This window comes from Gorilla gorilla, chromosome 17 (genome assembly GCF_029281585.2).
Source record: "Gorilla gorilla gorilla isolate KB3781 chromosome 17, NHGRI_mGorGor1-v2.1_pri, whole genome shotgun sequence".
Classification (NCBI taxonomy): domain Eukaryota; kingdom Metazoa; phylum Chordata; class Mammalia; order Primates; family Hominidae; genus Gorilla; species Gorilla gorilla.
The window spans coordinates 84,909,401-84,931,667 of NC_073241.2; the positions used below are offsets into that span (position 1 = coordinate 84,909,401).

General features: G+C 39.6%; 1 protein-coding gene across 27 annotated transcripts in view; it reads right to left on the reverse strand.

The window, feature by feature from the left end:
- The window catches only part of TCF4 (transcription factor 4), a 367,386-nt gene extending 355,171 nt beyond the window's left edge, over positions 1-12,215 (reverse strand). For 7 of the 27 annotated variants that reach the window (XM_063699232.1, XM_055368177.1, XM_063699228.1 and 4 more), the window contains exons 1-2: positions 8,889-8,980; positions 7,167-7,239 (exon numbers count right to left, since the gene is read on the reverse strand). In XM_063699232.1, the coding sequence (XP_063555302.1) occupies positions 7,167-7,239; positions 8,889-8,960 (145 nt within the window). In that variant the 5' untranslated portion in view covers positions 8,961-8,980. Of the gene's footprint in view, positions 1-7,166; positions 7,240-7,697; positions 8,080-8,888; positions 8,981-9,872; positions 10,022-10,305; positions 10,480-11,134 lie in introns of those variants that run through there. The other 20 variants (XM_031003836.3, XM_063699233.1, XM_019013944.4 and 17 more) reach the window with 12 other exon arrangements.
- Between the last annotated feature and the right edge of the window lie 10,052 nt (positions 12,216-22,267).

Consider the following 22,267-nt stretch of genomic DNA (forward strand, 5'->3'; position numbering starts at 1 on the left):
ATACATTTTAACAGTTATTTGTCAACTGCCTTGGCCAAATTAGAACACGTGATGACAAGCGGGCTGGATTACAACGTCCATCTTTCACAATCTCAATTTTTAATAATTTTTTCAGAAATGGTAGATTATACACATTTTTCCCTTCTTAAGAAATATACAGTTGGTACCATCGAATTGAGTCCAAGCCTTAATTAAAAGCAGCATGAGGTCTTTGACCAGAGGGTCAGGACATGTGTATTTGTGTCCTATTACAGCCAATAACCAACTGCATGATTTGGGCAAAAGACTTTTAACCCTCCCGAACCTTGGCTCCTTACCTAAAAAATAGAGCATCTCTAAAGTCTCTTATAAATGTAAATTTCCATAAATTATTTACTTGAAAAACAATATTGTGTCATTACTTTGGGATTCCCTGAGGAATTGAATGCAAACTTTTTATAGCAGAAAAGTTGACGGATTTTGTATTTCAGCTAAAATTACTTGGATCAAAGAGGCATTCTGGCACATGAGAATTTATAAACTAACATTTTTAGAGGCAATGTCAGCATCAGCAAGTGAAACAGGTTCTTTAAAAAGTAACGTACAAATACGGCTGCACAAATACTGCCGCACATGTGAAGGGGTGTTTGCAAAACAAATCAATAAAGGCACATCCAACAATGGATTGCAGTTAATAAACTACATATAGTAATTACCACCAATGCCAGTCTAGAAAGTCATTCATTAAATGTTAATTGTCACACAAAAGTACAAAAGCATCCATTTGAACAATCAATCGTGTGGCTGCACCTTTAAATAAAATACTTTCTTACAGCCCTGAAATGCACCCACATAAACTGATTTTAAACACACCTGGGTATTTGATATGCTGATTAACTGGGCCTTTATTTATCTTTGAAAGGAAAGTAAACATGACAACCTTTTCAACATTTTCACTATTCCTGCAAGTCTAATATAAATATATATATATATATTTACCTATATATAACTTATAACAAAGTGTTAATCTTCTCCAAAGATTAAATTATTATTTCTCTTATATCTCTCTCCTAAGTATTAAGAGAGATATGGGTCAAAAGTATCCACATAAAACCCATGTGCATACCTTATTCCTAGTCAATTGGCTCATGAATGTACAAAATGGGTAGCTCACATATAAGCTAATAAACCTGGTGGTCAGTTGTGAAAATTTTACCCAGAGTAATAAGAAATCAGTAACAAAAATAACCTTTTAAAAAATCTGTAATGTATTTTACATTTTCTAATACTTAGCACTATCTAATTAACTTGGAAGAACACCTGGCCATAAAAAATAGCTCATAAAATACAAAAAAAAAATAACAAAGAAACGGCAGATTTTTCTGTTCCTACTTAGCTTCATTTTCATGCTATGTCTGTATAAAATCTGACTTATTCAACATACATATAGATTCTAAAGGTTTGGCCAAGAACATTTTGGTTTAAGACTTGTAAACTGAAGAACATTTCAAAACACACCATGTTCCTTATTAGGCAACTTAAGATCTGTTATCTTGGCTTATGGGAACAGATCTAAATAGCATCATAATACTAAACGTTGAAAATCACAGGCCTGGGGCCACCAGGACTCAACTCTATGACTTGGACGAGGTTGCAAACTTCCAATATAAAATGTAGTTTACCATTAGGAGTAAATGTTTGATCTTTAAAGCTTACAAAATTACTCTGTTTATCATAGCAGATGAAAGCAAAAAGGAATAATTTTAAGCTCAAAACAAAACTGTTTATATGACAGTCTTTACTGCTCCATGATTCTAAGCATTTAAGACAGATTCGAGCAATTAACAGCATAAACTTTCATTACATAGTTCTATTATATATGTTTATGTGACTTGGCTGTTCATCTGTTATTTAAGTGATTTCCTCATTACAATAGTAGGGTAAGGATAATTTGCTGATGCTGTCAAAAATGTTAAGCATTTCAGTTTCAACAGTTCTTGGATCCCCAAGCTTGTTTAATGCATTTTATTTACTTAAGTCAGTGTCAAATAGAGTATTGCTTCTGCCTTCTGAATTTAGAAAATGTAACATTTTAAGCACATGTCTGGTAACAGACATATCAAATCTTCAAAACTGCTTATTTTAGTGATGCAGATAGAATTTAGGGTATTGTTCTTGAATATTAAGTTTCAAAGATCTAACAACGAACTGCAAAACTTTTTTATATTTAAAGACAGGAGATCCTTATTTTTTTTACATATTAATACATCAGCCTTGGTTACCTCAAATTCTGAATTGATTAGCTACATAAAAACATGTTTTCATTGGCATCCATGTAGACTATCAACTTACAACAGAATGAAAGCACAACTTTTAAAATATCTACTGTATTTTCTTAGTAAAACTAATAAAGATATGAGAAAGACATATTTAGTCACATTGAAATCTGTCATAAATTGGAAGGGTAGTTTATTTGGATACAAAGGTGGGAAAAATAATGGGTATGGTTGACATCATTACAACATTAGACACATTTTTAAAAATGCTATCTACCCTAAAGATCACAGATAGCATTTCGTGCCAAGCCTCAATATCACATTGTTTGCCTATATAATCTTGAAAAAATGAGCTGTCTGACGTGTGTGCGTGTGTGTGCGTGTGTGTGTGTGTGTGTGTGTGTGTGTGTGTATAGAACTCAGGACTTTGAGCTAGACAAACCTGAGGTTAAAACCTAATTTCATTATTGGCTGCCTTAAGATCCAGTTGTTTAACATCTGTCTCTGTTTCCTCAGCTATGAATACAGGATAGTAGTAATCCTTGCATCTCACTAGGTTCTTGTTAGGATTTAAAAAATACAACAGGTATAAGGTACACAGCACACCTCTCTAACACACTGAGAAGCACTGTGACATGCTCACCCACACTATTATTTTACCCAACATCATGCAAAACAGTCACAGGGAAGACCAGGCAAAAGAGAATGATCAATAATCCAAAATTCAGCTCCAAACCTAAAAAAGTTTTCAGAAGGCACATGCATATACAGAAGCATTTACATGCACAAATATCAGCACACTAATCCTCAAGCCCCATTACGCAGTACAAATGACAAAGACAGCAGTGAGACCAAGGTTATTTCCAATAAAGGATTTGCAGGGCCATAGAGAATTAGCAAATAAAAACTTGTTTTTTGAAATAACAAATAAGAAAACACAGTTTGGAACTCCTTATCTTGGGCCTCAGTTTTCTTCACCTGTATGATGAAGGCACTGGGCAACATTTCTAATGGGTTTCTATGCCCAAAATTCTGTGATTCTAACATAATGGGTTTAACGCCACTGTACTTCTTTTAACCTGTTAAATTACTCTGCCCTTTACAAAAAGCCACAGAACCCTTATGAATTATACCATTTACGATTTTAAGGGTGTTTTCACTCACTTATACACACACACACAATATTAAGCAGCTCTCCTCAACAAATATCTTTAAGGGGAAACCAATTTTTTTTTCATGCCATCACTATGAACTCAAAACTAATTCAGGATGTGACCATGTGAATTTTCTGTATCATACAAAACTACCCACTGGATTGATTTTTTTCCGCCTCAATGAATTCACTAAATTGGCATATTATGTTGGTGTCATGTGGATATAGGTTAGCTAACTTAGGTAAATTTCAGGCAATACTTTCCTCTTCCAAAAATGACCCACAACAGAGATGTGGTGTGTTTTAATGCTGCTCTTAATTGTTCAAACACTCGTTCATTTGACAATCTTTTAACAATACCTGAACACCTCAGTAAAACTAAACAGTCACAGGGGAAAAAGCTCAACTTTTAAACTAAGGGAGAAAGATGTAGTATCTGTCATAGACCAGTAGTAAATACATGTAACAGATGTGACCAGACCTGATCTAAAAAGTTCTTTAGAATATATCATTTTAGTGGCCCAACTTTAAAAGGACTTTTTAAAAAGATGCCAAAGCTAGGATGTTTATCTTTTCCTCACAAGAGTCAAAGGTAACCAAATAAACTGTCCTTCTGCTATATCAGAAAATTAAGCCCATACTCATCAATAAATTATAGACTCTTTAGATGATTTTCTTTTTTTGGTAACTTAGGCATCCTACTTTTCGATGAGAATAATTTTCCAATCATCCAGGCATGTGGATGCTTTTAGTTTGTTTTAAGATCAATGATATAATGGATATTAAATCCCTTTGTTTAAGTTACCATATAGGTTATAACTATTTCTTAAAAATAATTCCAGAGCCCACCAATTTTCCCTGTTAAGGTCATCGAAGCTCTGAACCATCATGGCTGAATTGTTTTAGTGCTTTCTGCTGAACACCTGCAAACATCAAACAAAAACTGCTAGTCCTTTCCTGGGCTGACAAAAGCCTTTCATGTGAAAAATGCTCCCTGGGAATGTCAGGCTGTAGCTCAGGTTACATTCCATTCTCCCTAGCAGCCTCACCATTTCTTAAGGTGGTAGGAAAAACCATGTTTGTGAAATGAAAGATTAAAGGGAATATGGCCACACTTTATTTTTATTCTCACATTGCAAATCACTATGGAGCATCCTATATTAATGGAATCAAAAGCTACTGGGAACTTTAAATATGAATTATTACCATGCCTCACTTTGAAAAACTATAGCTGATTTTTCAAATAGGAACAGTTTACTTATAGTTTAGATCTTTCCTAAATCCAAGTTTCAAAGCAATCCATGAAAGGGACATCTGAGTCCACTCAAAACAATGGATATTAACTTGAAGTAAATTTAGAAAATTATTTCTCTCTCCAAAGTTTCCTAGTTGATCCTTCCAATTAAAGGGCAAAATGCAGTATTCATGATTTTTAAAATGTATTACGCTTTTTAAAAGATTTAACTCTTTTAAGTGGAAATACAACCCGTTTTCTTAACTAACAGCCCTGTGTTCAAATATATCTTGATAGAGGAAAACTGAACACTCCAATCTGTACCCTACATATTATAATCACCATCATACTACATGAAATGAATACCCTGCATTCTCATTCAGGCTGCCAGAATAAAAGGACCATTACACTTTTTACCCTTACAAGTAAACATTTGGTCCTGAAAACACCATTTCTGGTACAACGTAACTTAAAGTTCCACATCTTCAAAATAATCACTGTGTATGCATTAGAAGTAGTGTAACATGACTTATTAAGAGTGAAGTCTCTCTCCAGGTTTGCATGCATGAACATATGTGTGTATGTGTATGTGTGTATGTGTGTGAGTGTGTGTGTTATTGTCTTCAGAACTGTGTAAGTGTTGATATATCATCACTTACCAAAATGCATTAATACATATTCAACTTATTAAGCCCGTACTCTCTATAAACATTTAAACATCACAGCAAGAACTTTATTTAAATGTGAACATAGAAAATGGATCAGACATACAGTTGTCTTTTTAAATGTAACACAATCTCATATTTCTAAACACCTTACTTTATTAAATATCTAATGTAATATACTTAAGTTATTCTAAATGCATATTTTCACAACATTGCAAACTAGTTTTTTAGCATTGACTTTAAAAGTAGTCTATCTCTGTGTCTGTCTGACATAAGCTACTTTTAGATTGAAACTGAATACACATTTTTAAGCTAAGTCATAAAAAAATTACTGTCAAAAACAGTTACAGTTTTGATCTTGTCTAACATGAAAAATTAATTTGCCCACAAAAGATACTTGTCCTTACCTTTACGTCAAACATGCATATTAATATTTTCCATCTTAAAAGTTGCATAGAGGATACCATACAGAAATTTAAAGATATAATACTAATATAAAAACTATCCCAAATCCCTAAGTGGAAAACATAACCAGGTCCAGGATAGTAAAACACAAACATATTGTCTGTCAATGGTCCTTTTAATCAATGTGCACCAAAAAACTAAAATAAAAATACAAGAAGCATCTCACATTTTTTAAAACAAGTTATCGAGACACAAATTCCCTAAACTTAGGCAGGCAATAGAAGGAGAAGGAACTTATTTGGAAATGAGCAACTTTTAAAGCCATTAGTTTTATAAAAATATACCAATTACACAAATCACATAAGTGAACAAACTTCTTTCATTGCTATAGCACCAAATGAATATTAAAAGATGTTAAATTATATTCATAGTTGACAGACAATTCCACTGGCATCTCACAGCTAAAAGATGTCAACATTTACCAGTCTGACTTAAGAATAGTACTCGGCCTAATGTACTGTTATATACCATTGCCAGAACTCCTAAAATACTGCAGCTGTTTAACAAGCATAAATGGACTTAAGCCGCGGACTTAAAAGATAGCAGGAAACAATGTATAACTTTTTCTTATTTGAAATTCATTGGATTAAAAAAAATACATTTTAAATGAATATTTTCACTCTGCACTTTTAATAAGAGATATTCGAATAGCCCTGTAATAAACCCCTCCTTAGATGCCAGATAATCACTGTGCACACAGATTCCTTTGTGAATAGTGCTAGCATCTTTTTTAAGCATCACCCAAAGATCTTTCATTTATAAAACATAAAAGTCCTTCCAGATTTGCAACTTTAAATACAGTAAAAATTCATTGCACAAATAAATCGTTAGGGAAAAAACAACAGCTAAAGCATCAAAAAGGGTATTTTAAATATAAATGAATTCATATTTAGCCTCTAAGATTAGCAAGAGGCTATTCACAGCTATGGTTTACTACACAGCATTCATTTGCAGAATTAAGTGTTCATTTCTTTAAAAGGGTTAATTGTATACAGTACCTAATAAATGATATTATTTACAAGGGATTTTCCCATTTTATGAATGTTAAAGATTTTTTCCCCTTATTTTCAAATAGAAAACATTAATTTATTCCCCATGTTAACACTGGTCTTATCTTCATGTGTTTGATTACAACTGTATTAGAAAATTGCTCTTAAATTAAGTGATGGAATTTTGAGAGAGTTTCCTTGACTTAAAAAAAAAGACCTAATTTTAATTGCACAAGATAACATTTTGTGTAAGTTATACCACTGATGGGTAATGCAATAACCATATGATTACAGGCTAAAATTCAATGACTTTTTCAGAACTCTTCAACAGAGCCAAAAACATACAATTGAGTAAATAAACAGCCCAGAACATTTAACTTAACACTAAGAAAAGAATTTACATACTTGAGCCAGTAAAATGTCCACTTGCCAAAGAAGTTGGTCCATTTTTCCCACTGCTCACAGGAGGTGAAAACATCTAAAAGAAACAAAGAAATATTACAGTTGAAAAGAAGACATTTGTGCCTTCAGAGCTCCTCAAAGATCTTTCACACTGTTACCAAACAGCTTAGAGTTTATGCTAAGGGTTTATTTAGTAAAATACATCACCATCCAACTTAAAACTAAAAGAGAAACAACATTACAGATCCCACCCCAGCCCCCATTATCACTCTGTTCTTTCTTTTTCCTCAGGTTCATTAGATGGCCAAGCAGTACTACTGCTACATTTGGAACAAACACAGTCCCCATAATGTTATCAAGATTCAGGTTGGAGGCCAGCAGCCTCTCTAGAAAAACACTAGTTTCACCAAGGAGAAGAAAAAAGTTGTTTTGTTTTATATTGAAAACCTTGGCCACAAACGTGGCAATGTCCATTTCCATCTCGTATAGGATTTGCCTGTCATATGTGAACCCAAATAAAAATAAAAGTGCCACCTGCACTAAATTCTCATTTCGTCTCTAACAGGAGAGCAATTTGAAGCAAGACTCTCTCTCTCTCTCACTCTCACTCTCTCTTTCACTCCCTCTCTCTCCAGCATTTATTTCGACCCTAATTGGTTTCCCTCTTCTTCGACGTATCTAGTGGATAATGCACACCTTCCCTGAGTCAGAGCCTGCAAAAAGCAAAGGAACGAATGGAGAAAGTGCAACAAGCAGAAAGGGGGCTGCAAAGCTGCCTGCCTAGGGCTACGTTTCCTGGCAAAACTTCCGAAAGCCATTTCTCCAAAAGAAGGTCTAGAAGAGGAGGAGGAGGAGGAGAAGGAGGAGGAGGAGGAGCAGCAGCAGCAGCAGCAGCAGCAGCAGCAGCAGCATGAAAGAGCCCCACTTAGAAGGCGGTTTGGATTTTATTTGTGTGTTTTGTGGATTCTTTTTATTTTGCTTTACAAATGCATCTTACACCAAACTCATCTGGCATTAAAAATGAATTCATTCTCCTGACATGTCTGGGACTTGGTTTAGGAAAGGGAAGCAAAGGGATGGAGAAGGACCAAGTACAGCCGTAAAACTCCACAAGTGTGTCAAGTTCCGCTTTGTGCTGATCCTACGACTACGAAATTTACCAAAACAGTCCAAAAGGTTCTAAAGAATGTATGCTCAGCATATCCATACTAGTTTTAAGAATCCTAGGAAAAGATGTAACTAGGAGGTAAGATGTAAGGAACAGGTCCTACCAATCCAAAGCATCATTAGCTTAAAACTTTAAAGAGACAACTGGGTCTCCTATTTTCTATTTTCCATTTCCAAAAACAATAAATAAAACGAAGAGTAGTGTGCAAAGTATTAGTAGTCTCAATGTTCAGACATGGCCAAGTTTTAGGGGTGGTTTAGTTTTAGGGGTGTCTATTTTTGCTTTCCACTGGGGTGAGATTCCATTATTTGGGGTAATCAGTGGGTAGGGAATTGAAGGCCAGTAATAAAACTCAAAAAAAAAAAAAGCCTGAATCTTCCATCACACCCCAAAATTATAGTTAAAAACTTGTCAAAAAGACCTTCATATTTACCAAGGATTCAGCCAATTAAAAATTATTACTGTCCTTTAGATTCCTACTGGTTTCTAGCTGAAATGTTTGGGTTTTTGTTTTGTTTTTTTCACAGCTGTTGTTAGTTTCCACCGTTCTTTCTTACCGCACTGAAATCCAGTAAATCACTCAGCTCTTTGTCCGTCCCTAAGGCAGCCATTCGCTGTTGGTGATGCATTTTAGCAAAATCACACAAACCTAGAAACATGGAAATAACCGCAATCAGAAAATCCAGTCCCAATCCTTGGAGAAAACACAATCGGATTTTTGGAGACTGGGGGGTTGGGGGTGGGGACGTGGGGGCGGGTGGGATTAAGGTGGAAAGGAGGAAGGGATGGGAGACTTGTTGTTGGGTTGGGTTTGGTTTTGTTTTTTTTAAGATGGAATAGGCAGCAATAGCAAAAAAAAAAAAAAAAAAAAAAAAGCGACATTGTATTTCCAAAGAGACGATCAAACTGGTAACATCCACTATAAAACCAAATCCGGGAAAGAAAAAAAAAAAAAAGCCGCTCTTCAGCGCATCATTTTATGCAACAGGAGGTAGAGCGAGAAATGAATGGATCACAGAGAAAAGAGAAACTACTGAGAACGATCCGATCTCAACTTTCCCCCCACCCTGCACCCCACCCCCCTCGCACACTCACACTCGCACACGCACACACACTCGCACACACCACTCCCCTCCGCTTTTCAAAGTAGCTATCAAGAAATTAAAGATGAGCGTCTCTGGAGTGAAAACACGTCCAAAGGGGGAGGGGTGGGGTGACAGGGTGGGGGGGAGCGGAGTGGAGGGTCGGGTCCTCTAATTGTCCAGCACCCTAATTTGTGAAAGAAAGGGGTTATAAAAATTAAAGTCAGGCCCCTGGCAAAGTCCTCCGTCCCTCCGAGGGGGCATCAAGGGGAGGGGCGGGGGGGCTGGCGGCGAGGGGGAGGGAAGCGGCGGGAGGGGAAGGGGTGCCTCTTCTGGGAGCGCCGGGCGCCGGGAGCCCGCGGCGCGGGAGGCGCGGAGCCGCGTGCGGGGCCGCCAAGCCCGAGCCCCGCGCCGCCGGGCGCCTCCGCCCCGCCGAGCCCCGCCGGCGCCGGTACCTACCGCCCGCGCGCGAGAAGGGGCTCTCCGTGCACCGCCGGCGCCGAGGCGGCGTTCATGTCTAACCGCCGCCGCCACCGCCGCCGCCTGCTCCTGCGCCCGCTCCCGCGCCTGCTGCCTCCCCGCCGCCGCCGCCGCCGCCGCCACTACAGATCCGCAGACACACAGCCAAGATCCCTGACTCTTAACACCAACTCTCTTCTCCGGGGAGGGGAGGGGACGGAGGGAAGGGGGGAGGGGGAAACACGCCGAGGCGCACGGAATTGCAAGTTCAGCAAAGAAATGGGTGGGGGGGCTCCGGCGGGGAGACGCGACTTGCTCCGGGTCGGGCAGGCTAGGATGTATCCCCCTCGCACCCACCCCGAGGGAAAAAAAAAAAAAAACTCAACACCTCCCCCTCCTCGCCAAAAAATACAAACGAAAATTCATCGAGCACCTCATTTTTCCTCAGATCGTCAGTTACAATCTGAAGCCTGAACAGTTCAGTTTTTGCCCGTTGCATCCCTCGGAGGCACTTTGAAATTTATTCGAGTTTACATCCCCTCACTTCTTTCTTTCTCTTACTCTCGTTCCCTCTCACTCACACATCCACACACGGCAAAGCAAGTTTATACTAGGCTGCAAATACACGTGATGCAAAAAGACTTTGCCAAGAGGAACAGTATTTTTCTTTTTCGTCTATAAATCAAGCCACATTTTCCTGGGGAGATTTTCGTTTCGGTAGTTTTGCGTTGGGGGCGAAATCTGAATTGCATACTTTCTTTCCCCTCCCTTTTAAGTCACAGAATAGTATAACTGCAAACTTCGAGAAAAAAAAAGGGCAATTTTTGGGGGTGGATGTTGTTTTGTTTTTGCACTTGAGTTCCTAGGCACGCTAAGTCCCTGTTCGCCAGCACTGTAAGTTTTTAATTCAACATTTACCATTATAGGCCCTGCATGCTCTTAAAACATACTTTTTCACATCACTTTTTAGGATAAAATGTAAGCTTCATAATTCTATCGTTTCGTAATAATAAGCGTGCTTTATCCGGTATATGCAACATAAGCTATTTTAACGTGTGTTTGAAAAAAAAAAAACACACATTCTACAAACCCTGGTATTGCTACATGTGCGAGTACATACACAAAATGCATGCACACACTTTTTCCCATTGGCAATTATTTAATAGGTTGTCCCTTTTGTTTTAATAAAACATCGGGATCGACATTTTAAAAATTAAATTCAATTACAAACAGTTTACTCTGACGGCAAATTGAAACGTTACCTTAAATGGCCACAAATATTCTCACAATATTCCAAGGAAAGAGACTTTAAAAAGAGAGACAAAAATCTTCTGCAAGTACTTAGTATCTCACATGTGTATCCCCAAAAAGTATTTTAACTGGTACTCAGTCCTGCTCCAGGGATATCCACAGATTACAAGATTATGCACCTGGCTCTGGTTTTTGCATTTTCCACCATAAAACTGCAACAAAATTCCCTCCCCCAAAAAAGAAATCATTAAAAAAAAAAATCCAACAACTTTTTCTTATTGTTTATAAAAAAAATCAACACAGGATAGTTATAATTTTTCCTCAAACAATTCTTGTTGGTGATTTTTTTTCTTCTCTCATAAAGTCTTAAACTTGTTCCAAGTTTAGAGGTGTCTCATCATCATCCTCCTCCTCCTCATCATCATCACCATGGACTCCCCCGTGGAGTCACATTGATAATAATAGGTTTCCCTGAAAGATACATTGTAATCCATTCACATCCGGGAACTGCGGGCTTATAAAGAGAAGGAGCTGCGGCCGCGGCTGCTCCTCCAGACAATGACTGGGAAGGGGCGGGGCGGGAGCGGGCGACCATAGAGTGGTAAACAGAGCGCCTAGAGAGGCGGCCAAGATGGCGGTGCTGGTCGACCACGCCTCCTCCGGGAGCGGAGGCGGGTGGCTGTTCTCGGGTAGGCGTCGCGCGTGGGGCGGCACTGTGGGAGTTCTCTAGGCCGAGGTCGTTCGCAGGCCCCATTCCCTGCGCTCTTATTCGTGTTGCCGCTTCTTGGCCGTCCTTGCTCTTAGACACAAAAGTGTAGTTTCGGCACAAATTTACAAATTAAACTCCACAGACTTCCGCAGGGAAGTGAGATACCCCTAGGTCTCGCTGAGGAAGGCTCGGGAAAGACTGGGCCGGCCTCACTCACAGCAAGCCCGACCCTGGGTTCTCCCACTTTGTGGAGCCAGATGTCTCAGCGAGCCTTGGGTGGCATGGGAAAAGGCCTCTGGGCCACGTTGGTCCTAGGCTGGAAGAGGGATGTGGGTCTTCTCCTCCAGCACCCCCACCCTATCTTCTTATAGATCGCTGGAAGTGTGAGAACTTTCCAAGTCCAAAAAGTCTTCACTTGGCGAAGACCTTCATCTATTGCTTTGTAGACTCAAATGTAGTTTGTGCCAAAGCCACGACTGACTCAACCCATTTCTGGCCAAGCAGTTACCTTCTCTAGCCTGTTTTCTAGTCTGTGTAAAGCAAATAACGCCCACTTTACGAATTTTATAGTGGATACAGATAAAGATGAAGCCACCATGAAAGAAATAATTCCTTTCCATCTCTTAATTCCTTGCTAAATCAACTGATACCTCTAACCTAGCCAATGGAATTTTAAATGGAAATTTCCCTACTCCAAAACAATAGCTTTTAGTCCTTGCAACAGAAAAGCAAGTAATAATGACAGATAACACATATGTGTTTACTATATGCTAAACAGTGTTCCTATAACTTCACAAATACTGGCTACTTTAAGCCTAAGAATAACCCTATGGAGTATGTATTACTACTGTAATTTGTATATTGGGCAACAGAAGCAAGTAAAATTGAGTAGCTTGACCCAAGGAAGAAGTTTTGTAAGTGGTACAAACTTAACTAAGTCACACAACTATATTGAGTGACAGAGCCCACCTTTGAAACGAGACAGTCTGTGATAACAGTCCACATTCAACCATATTCCTATATACCATCTGGCAGTGGGAACATCCTAATCTCCATTTGCTGATAAAAGTTTGTGGCAGTAACAGTTCAGATCAATTTCGGCGATCTTTTACTTACATGTAAGTTTTTACAGAACAAGAATTAAGGCATTTATTGGTTGTTTCCTGTACATTCACACACGGCGAAGATTCCGTCTTCCATCCCCATTCCGTGTTCTCATCTCAAAATAATATCTTACATTTAGACATTACTTTATGCTGCATTATCACAAGCATCATCCCCAATTCTCAGAGTTAACCCCTACAGGTTCTGCTTAGATGATGTAATGAAAAGATCACAAACGTTGGGTTAGGAGAAATTCCACTGGCTCTACCTCTAGTCATTCTTTGAACTAAGGCCCAATGTCAATGTCTTTTGCTGTAAAATCCAGAGGTTAGATTAGATAATCCAATAAAACCCCTTCTAGCTTTTAGGTTTTTAAGACTCCTCATTCCTCTGAACTTCTTTTTTGGTTTGTTCGTTTTGTTTTGTTTTGTTTTGAGATGGAGTTTCACTCTTGTTGCCCAGGCTGGAGTGCAATGGCATGATCTTGGCTCACTGCAACCTCCGCCTCCCAGGTTCAAGCGATTCTCCTGCCTCAGCCTCCCAAGTAGCTGGGATTACAGGCATGCGTCACCCCACTCGGCTAATTTTGTATTTTTAGTAGAGATGGGATTTCTCCATGTTCATCAGGGTGGTCTCAAACCCCTGATCTCAGGTGGTCTGCCCACCTCGGCCTCCCAAAGTACTGGAATTACAGGTGTGAGCCACTGCACCCAGCCCCCTTCTGCTGAATTTCAAGGGCAATAAATAATCTATCCAGAAACCAATGATAGGATGAGGTTTGGGATCTAAAGGTATCCAATTGCTAGTCTAGTTGCTTCTTCGTTTTTTGACCCTACAATCAGAAAACCAGGGAACAACCCTTCGTATTTTAAATTTCAGGGACAAATGTGGGTGTTTTGTCTTCTTTTTTTTGTTTTTGTTTTTCCTTAATTGTCAGAGAATAAGTACTTATTCTGTCACAGAATTGTCAGAGAATGTTATACTTAGAAGATTGGAGGCACCTAAGAAAAGGAGAACCAAGAGGATCCTGTGAAACTTAAATAAAAAAGGAGGGGTAGTAGGCATGTTTTGGGATGCCTCTTCAATTTGCAGACTCCCTTGCCTAGGAACCTGTTCATAAATCCTCATATAGAGGTATGTCTTAGTCAATTCAGGCTGGCCAAAATACCACAGACTGGGTGACTTCAACAGCAGACATTTGTTTTTCACACCCCTGGAGGCTACAAAGTCTGACATCAGGGTGCCGTCATGGTCAAGTTCTGGAGAGGGCTCTCTTCCTGGCTTGCAAATGATTACCTTCTCACTGAATTCTCACATAGTGGAGAAAGAGAGAGCTTTGGTCTTTCTTCCTCTTCTTATGAGAACACTAATGCCATCATGGAGGCTCCCCCTTCATGATCTCAGCTAACCCTAGTTATCTCACAAAGACCCCACCTCCTAATACTAGCACATTGGGAATTAGGGTTTCAACTGAATTTTGGAGGGGACACAAACATTCAGTTCATAGCAAGGTAGAACTTGATGGGGGTGCCACATGACTCCTTCTTGCCCCAGCCTCACCAGCCCCAGCAGATTGGACCCCAGGAGCGAAGAGGAAGAGATTGACCGTAGCCTATGGTGAGTGAAGGATCAGGCCCATCTTGTAGTCAGTGGGCCAGACCTGGTCCCAGCAAGCTAAGCCATGTGAGAGCCATGGTTATAGGGAAACAAGAACCATGAGTAAGCAGAGGAAACTGCTCTTGAGATAAGAGAGAACGGTCTTGGGAGTTCCAAGAAAAGCAGACAAACAATTAAGTCCTAGATATTCTTTCCCAATTAGTATGAGGAGTCCAGTATTCCCTGTCCATGAGATTGCTAATTCCAGCCATGTTCCCCTTCCCCAGGTGAGCTAACCTAAGTACTTTTCTGATCCTTACTACTAAAGAACTTAATACAAAAAAAGATTATTTACATTTCAACATTGTCAAAACTGTCATTAACATTTTTTTCTAAAGTAGTGACCGCTATTCTAGAGGGGGTAAACTAAAAAAATTTGCTTCACTCACACATGATAGAGATCCTATCTGATTCATTGTGCCACCTATACTCAGAACAGCACAGACAAGTGTCATTCATTCCCTTTTCTGTCTCTTTGTGACCTTGGGCAAGTTTCACATTATGTCAGATGTAAAAAAAAAAAAATTATAACTATCTTAAATACCTTACATGACTGGTTAAAATAAAATGAGATAATGTAAATGAAGGTGCTTTGTAAATGACAAATTTCTATCAAATATAAGGCATGATTATTGCATGATCTGAATTAATGCCTAAAGATAATGCTTCTTTCACAGTAGTATGGAAGGAGTGGCAAATATTGATACCCCATATTTGCCACTGGATTCATAGACAAAAAACATTATATGTTGAAGGGTACTTGGTCTAAAGCCCTCATTTGTAGTTGAGAATGTCAGGGCTCAAGTGGGATGACTGGGCCAAGGTCATGTCGTTAAGGAGCGGCATAGCCAGGCAGCCCTCTGGTAATCCAGAATGCCCTACCATTCTCCTTCAAATTCCATCCAGTTTGTTCTCCCCGAGTCCCACCTATGTTAAAATAAACAAGCAAATAGCACCACAAACAACAACAAAAATTTCCTCTCTGATGCTCTAATGAAATTCATCCAAAGATGCAGCAAGTAATTTTTGAGCATCTACCTTGTGTCAGCAGCCATTCTCTCAGGACCTGAGGCAAAAATGTAGGAAAAAAAATCAGAATGAGATAAATGTCAAGGGCAGTCTTGATTGAATGGCTAAGTCACAGTAAGCAAGATATAGCCTGTGGCAAATGTGTAGAAAGGGAAGACTATCCCAGCATATTTTTAGGTTGATAAGTCAAATGGGTATAACTAACCAGCTAGGACCTCAATCTGGAGCCCTACTCACACTGTAAGTCTGAGTCAGAAAGGCAGCAGGCAACAGGGATGGGGAGAGCTTCAGCCAGTTTGTGTGAAAGAAGTCCAGAGATTTATGACACACACAGTCCTCTACACACCCCAGGGCCTTTGCATATGCTGGTCTCTTAATTCTTTCCGTCACTGTTCACAAGGCTAACTCCATGTCATCCATCCTTCTGGTCTCAGCTTAAACATCACCTCCTCCTACAGACCTTCCTAACTATTCTGTCTAAAGTAAGCACTCAATCATATTATTCTCTGCCATAACATTAGCTTAGGGCCACTGTGCCCAAATGGGATCCTCATGTTGATGCATTTCCTTTTACATTGCCCAGCTCCCTCATCAGACTGTAGACTCCATGATGCCAGAGTACATGAATCTTGTCCACTCCGTGTCTCTACACCCATGCAGTGCCTGGCACATATATTCAATAACTGTATGTTAAATAAATGAATGAAGAATCTGTCTGTACCCTCAAGATGCATACTTTACCCTAAAAAGTGCAGCTTTCATATTTTTTCCAGTTTTTCTTGGGGTTTCATTGTAGCTTGATTTCATTGTTAGTAAATGTTGCTGGTGAGTTTGATTTCCAGCAGGCTACTGACTCCTGTCGCTTAAGCTCTAGACCCTAAAGATATAAGTACAATAATCCCCTTACTTTACCAAGCCATGGGGACAGTGTCTTCATTATTTTTAATACAATACAAGGTGCTGTCATCGTACTGCTTCACTATTATAACATTTTAACATTTTACAGAGGAGGAGACTGACGCAGCCGCATATGGCAGAGCTGAGATTTAAACATAGGTAGACCATGCTTCTCCTTACAGCTCAGTGACATGTGCCATGGCTTTAGGTCATGGACAACTGCAGGGAAGAGCTGCATGCGCTGAACTTTAAACTTGCAGCATACACAAGGGAAGGCAGGACCACCCAGGTACAGACAAAATACTCTCTAGCTGACAACCTCATTTCTTCTCTGGATCTCCATTCCTGCCCTAGTCTCCCACTCTGCAAGTCCTCCAAAAAATGACAAAACCCTTAAAATAGAACACTCAGACTGCAACAGAGAAAACAGTTTTATGATTAGAAGGAGCCTTCTCTGAGGCTGCCACTAAATCTTTTGAGTCTTATTTAAATTAATGTAACTTCATGGACACTAAGAATGAAAGATTGTCAAAGATGCGTTTTTCCCTTTTCCTTTCCCAAACCCTCAAAACACCTAAAAGTAGGAAAAATCAAAATTCTGCCTTGGCAGGATTATGATGCAGTTCACTGTCTTTCCTCAACACCTTGTACCATTATTTCTGCATGGGTCCCACTGTGCACAATTATTAGTTTATTACGTTCTCTGTTTTCAGTGCATGTTCCCCCTTTAAAGGTGAGGAGCAGGTCTTTGTATCCTTAAGACCCAACACACTGCGTAGTGCATAAGTATTCCTCCAGGAATGACCCAGAAAATTAAGCAATTTTAGAAATCAAGTCATACATAACAGATTGATGTTTAAGATAATAAACCTTCCTTACTAGACCTAGACATATACAGAGTAGAATTTAGATTTTGCCTGCTTTTAGATGGTTTGGGAGTTCAGGAAAAGGAAAAGGAAAAAAATAAAATTTCAACAATCTTTCATTCTGAGTGTCCATGGAATTTTGGTAATTTAAAGAAGACTGAAAAAGATTTAGTACTAGCCTTCTAGAAGTTTCCTCCTAATCATAAAACTGTTTTTTCTGTTGCAGCCTGAGTATTCTATTTTAAGGGTTTTGTCATTTTTTTTTTGGAGGACTTGCAGATTTCTAGGGCCAGAATAGAGATCCAGAGAAGAAATGAAGTTGTAGGCTGGAGAGCATTTTGTCTGTACGTCGGTGGTCTTGTTTTCCCTTGCGTGTGCTGAAAGTTTAAAAATCAGCATATGCAGGCCGGGTACAGTGGCTCGCCTCTGTAATCCCAGCACTTTGAGAGGCCGAGGTGGGTGGATCACTTGAGGTCAGGAGTTCGTGACCAGCCTGGCCAATGTGGTGAAACCCCGTCTCTACTAAAAATACAAAAATTAGCCTCGAGTGATGACACATGCCTATCCTGGGTACTCAGGAGGCTGAGACGGGAGGATAGCTTGAACCCGGGAGGTGGAGGTTGCAGTGAGCTGAGATGGTGCCACTGCACTCCGGTCTGGATGACAGAATGAGACTCCATCTGGAAAAAAAATCAGCACATGCAAATCTTCACTGCATTGGCTGTCACTTAAAGCTATGGCACATGTCACTGAGCTGTAAGCAGAAGCTTGGTCTACTTTTGTTTAAATCTCAGCTCTGCCATATGCAGCTGTGTAACCTTGGATCTGTACCTCTAAGCCTCTCTTTTCTCATCTATTAAAAGGGTATAATGCTGTGTCATAAAATTATTATATCAAATTAAATATAAAATACCGGCAAAAGCACTTAGCTCATTCAACAATTGTAACCTAGTAATTAGGATATATATGCTTTAATGCCACATTTTTCATATGTCAACTAAAGTGTTAAAACTCAGGAAGTTTGGATCCATTAGCTTTTTTTCACAATGTGTAGAACCTTTAGAATCATGCATGTGACAACAGTGATCAGATGTGCCTGAGAAGAACATGTTTCTTTAATGGTCATGAAATTGATTTAGATCAACTTTTTGTTTTTGTTTGTTTGAAGTGAAATGGCATAACGGAAAATACTAACTTGCATCATAACAAGAGTATTGCTGATTTATAAAAGTCTTGTTTCAGCTGTATAATATACAGTATAGTACATGCATACTAGGTTATCATAAAAAAAAGTTTATAGCCACTGCTCAAGTAGATGGGTGATATGGTTTGTCTCTGTGTCCCCACCCAAATCTCATGTCAAATTGTAATCCTCAGTGTTGGAGGAGGGGCCTGATGGAAGGTGATTGAATCATGGGGGCGGGCTCCCCTTGCTGTTCTCATAATAGTGAGTGACTTCTCATGAGATCTGGCTGTTTAAAAGTATGTGACCCTTCCTCTTCGCTCTCTCTCTCCTGCTGTGCCATGTGAAGATGTGCCTGCTTCCCCTTTGTCTGCTGTGACTGTAAGTTTCCTGAGGCCTCCCCAGCCATGCATCCTGTACAGCCTGTGGAACTGTGAGTCAATTAAACTTCTTTTCTTCATAAATTACCCAGTCTTAGGTAGTTTCTTATAGCAATGTGAGAACAGTCTAATGCAATGGCCCTCATTGCTTTGCTAGCAAGGGTATTCATGAAGTCTATTATGGGATCATAATGGAGAGGAGAAAAGAAAGCTAATCATCTTTGTATTCTATTTCTTCTCAAACTGCATGATATTTCAAACCCAAGAGCTGCTTTCCCCCTTCCCTCTCCCCCAAAGGAAAGGAGATGGTTAAAAAGGGTGAGGTGGGCGGATCACCTGAGGTCAGAAGTTCAAGACCAGCCTGGCCAACATGGTGAAAGCCTGTCTTTACTAAAAAAATACACAAATTAGCTGGGTGTGGTGGTGTGTGCCTGTATCCCCAGCTACTCAGGAGGCCAAGGCATGAGAATCACTTGAACCTGGGAAGCGGAGGTTGCAGTGAGCCAAGATTGCAGCACTGCACTCCAGCCTGGGTGACAAAGCAAGACTCTGTCTCAAAAAAAAAAAAGGTAAAAGTTTAAAAAGAGTAAACAATATAGAAAGAATGAAAGAAATTTTGGAAAACAGATAATCTTTTGCCTATTCCAAAGTGCAGTAAAATAATTGCACTTAATATATCTAATCTGGATTTTAAAATCCTCCAAAAGCTGCCCTCCAACCCCATCCCCACCTAACTTTTCCAACTTTATTTCCATATCCTCTCCTAAAGGAAGTCTTTGCTCTAGTCAATTAAGCATAGGACACATGACATTGAGGACACAAGACATTGAGCAGTTTGTCTATGAAAAGCACTATGCAAGGGACAATGAAGAATTCATTCAAGATGAAAAACTGGGGCCCTTAACTTCCCAGACTTTACATGCTAATGGGTAGGCTAGACAAGAATAAATCACCCAAACCCCTGACAAACTATATAGAGAGTTATCAAGAGGTAAAATCATGCAGTAAAACTATAATGCAAGGAGTCATTGCTATCAGCTGGAGAGATCTTAGAAGGCTTCTTAGAAGAGATGAGACTAGAGTTGAATCTGGAAAGAAAAGTGGTATTCCCATGAAGCAGATAGAGAGAAAAGAATGTCCTGGGCTGAAGCATTAACTCTGGCAAAGATGAGAAGGCTAGAGAGTAAGGATCTTGTTAGGGTTTGTGAGACGAACCAAAGGACTAAACTGTTAAAACCCAGCAAATTTGGATCCATTGGCCTTTTTTCTATTTTCTATTTTTTATTTTTTTGTTATACTTTAAGTTCTGGGATACATGCACAGAACGCGCAGGTTTGTTACATAGGTATACATGTGCCATTGGCCTTTTTTCACAATGCATGGAACCATTAGGATGATCACATGGTGGCAGTGATAAGATGTGCCTGAGAAGAACATTCTGGAGGCAACATGGAGGATGGATGAATGAAGGTAAAAAGAAACTGAAGGCAGACACCAGTTAGAAAGCTACTGCAGTTCACTTAACTACTGCTTATGCGATTCTGAAATAGGGCTGTGGCTATGGCCATGAAAACGAGCATTCAAGAAATGCTGTGTATAGATTAGCAGAAAAGCCATCAGGGTTGCGAAGCAATAGAAAAATCAATTCAAACTGGCTTAAATGATAAAGAGCTTGCAAATCCACAAAGGTTTAGAGCCATCAAATACAGCTCCAGCTTCATTTCTCTACTTTTCTCTCAGCTCAGCCCAATTTTATGTCAGGCTACCTCCCTCATGATACCAAGATGGCTACCAGTAAAAATGGAAGCAATCACTCTTTTGTTTGCCTCTAGACGGAGATAGCTGTTGGTGCCCCCTGAACCTTGACACTAAAGCCTCAGCTGAGGTGAGACTGGACCATTTTAGGAATATACTTGCCTTTGACTCAAATTATGTCATGACTGGTTTACATTCATCCCTAAGTAATTATGTTGCTGAGACTCAAATCTATCAAAGCCTACCCTTGGAGCTGAGTGAAGACTATCCTACATAATACCCAAGGCTTCTCAACTGGTGGGGAGGGAAGATGAGTGTTGAAGAGAAAGCTCAAGATTTTCCAAGCTTTCTTGGCATCTGTGCTACAATGCATTTGTTCTCAGCTATTTCCTTCCACGGTCCAACTTCCCTCTTGCAGTTTCCTTGTGCAGGTTCCAGCCTTCCATCAAATCCACCTCAATTCTTCCCTCCCCTCTGAAGTCTGCTCTGACTTCTTGACCTTTACCCATCACTCAGTGCTCTGAACTCATTTACTTATTATACTTAACACAAAAACTTGAGAAAAAAAAAAAAAAAGCTGCAGACTGGGTGCAATGGCTCATGCCTGTAATCCCAGCACTTTGGGAGGCCGAGGCGGGCAGATCACTTGAGGCCAGGAGTTCAAGACCAGCCTGGCCAACATGGTGAAACCCCGTCTTTACTAAAAATACAAAAATTAGCTGGGTGTGGTGGTGGGCACCTGTAGTCCCAGCTACAAGGGAGTCTAAGGCAGGAGAATCACTTGAACCCAGGAGGCGGGGATTGCGGTGAGCCGAGATCGTGCCACTGCACTCCAGCCTGGGTGACAGAGTGAAAGTCTTATCGCAAAACAAAAAACTGTGGTACAATATATGTATGATAAAAAGTGAAAAACTGTACAGCTCGATAAATTTTTACTTATATATACATCAGTGTAACCACTACCCAGATCAAGATATAAAACATTTCCAACAACCCGGAAGGCTTCCTCCTTCTGCTTCATAGTGAATACCCATCCCATTGAACTTCTGTTGCCACTGATTAGTTTTGCCTGTTCTTGAACTTGGAACATCATCCAGTGGAATATATCATCCAGTGTATATTCAACTCCATGTGGCTTCTGTCACTCATTGTATCTGTGAGATTTGTCTATGTGGTTGCCTGTAGGAGAAGGCTGTTTTTTTTACTGCTGTGTAATACTCCATTGTAGATATACAACAATTTGTCTACTCAATTTTCCCCAAAATTTAGGTTTTCCAGGTTGTGGTTACTATGAGTAGAGCTGCCTTGAACATTCTATATACATATTTTTGTGGATACAGCACTTGTTTCTTTTGAATATGTACCTAGGATACACCTATTACATGCCTAGAATTGCTAGGTCACAGATAGGCACATTTTAGTTTTAGTAGACACCAGCAAACTGTTTTCCAAAGTGGCTTTATCAATTTGCAATCATACCAGCAATGTATGAGATGAACATATTGCTTCTAATATAAACTATTATGATGTATAGATTTATATATTGCTGCTGCCTCCTCAATTAG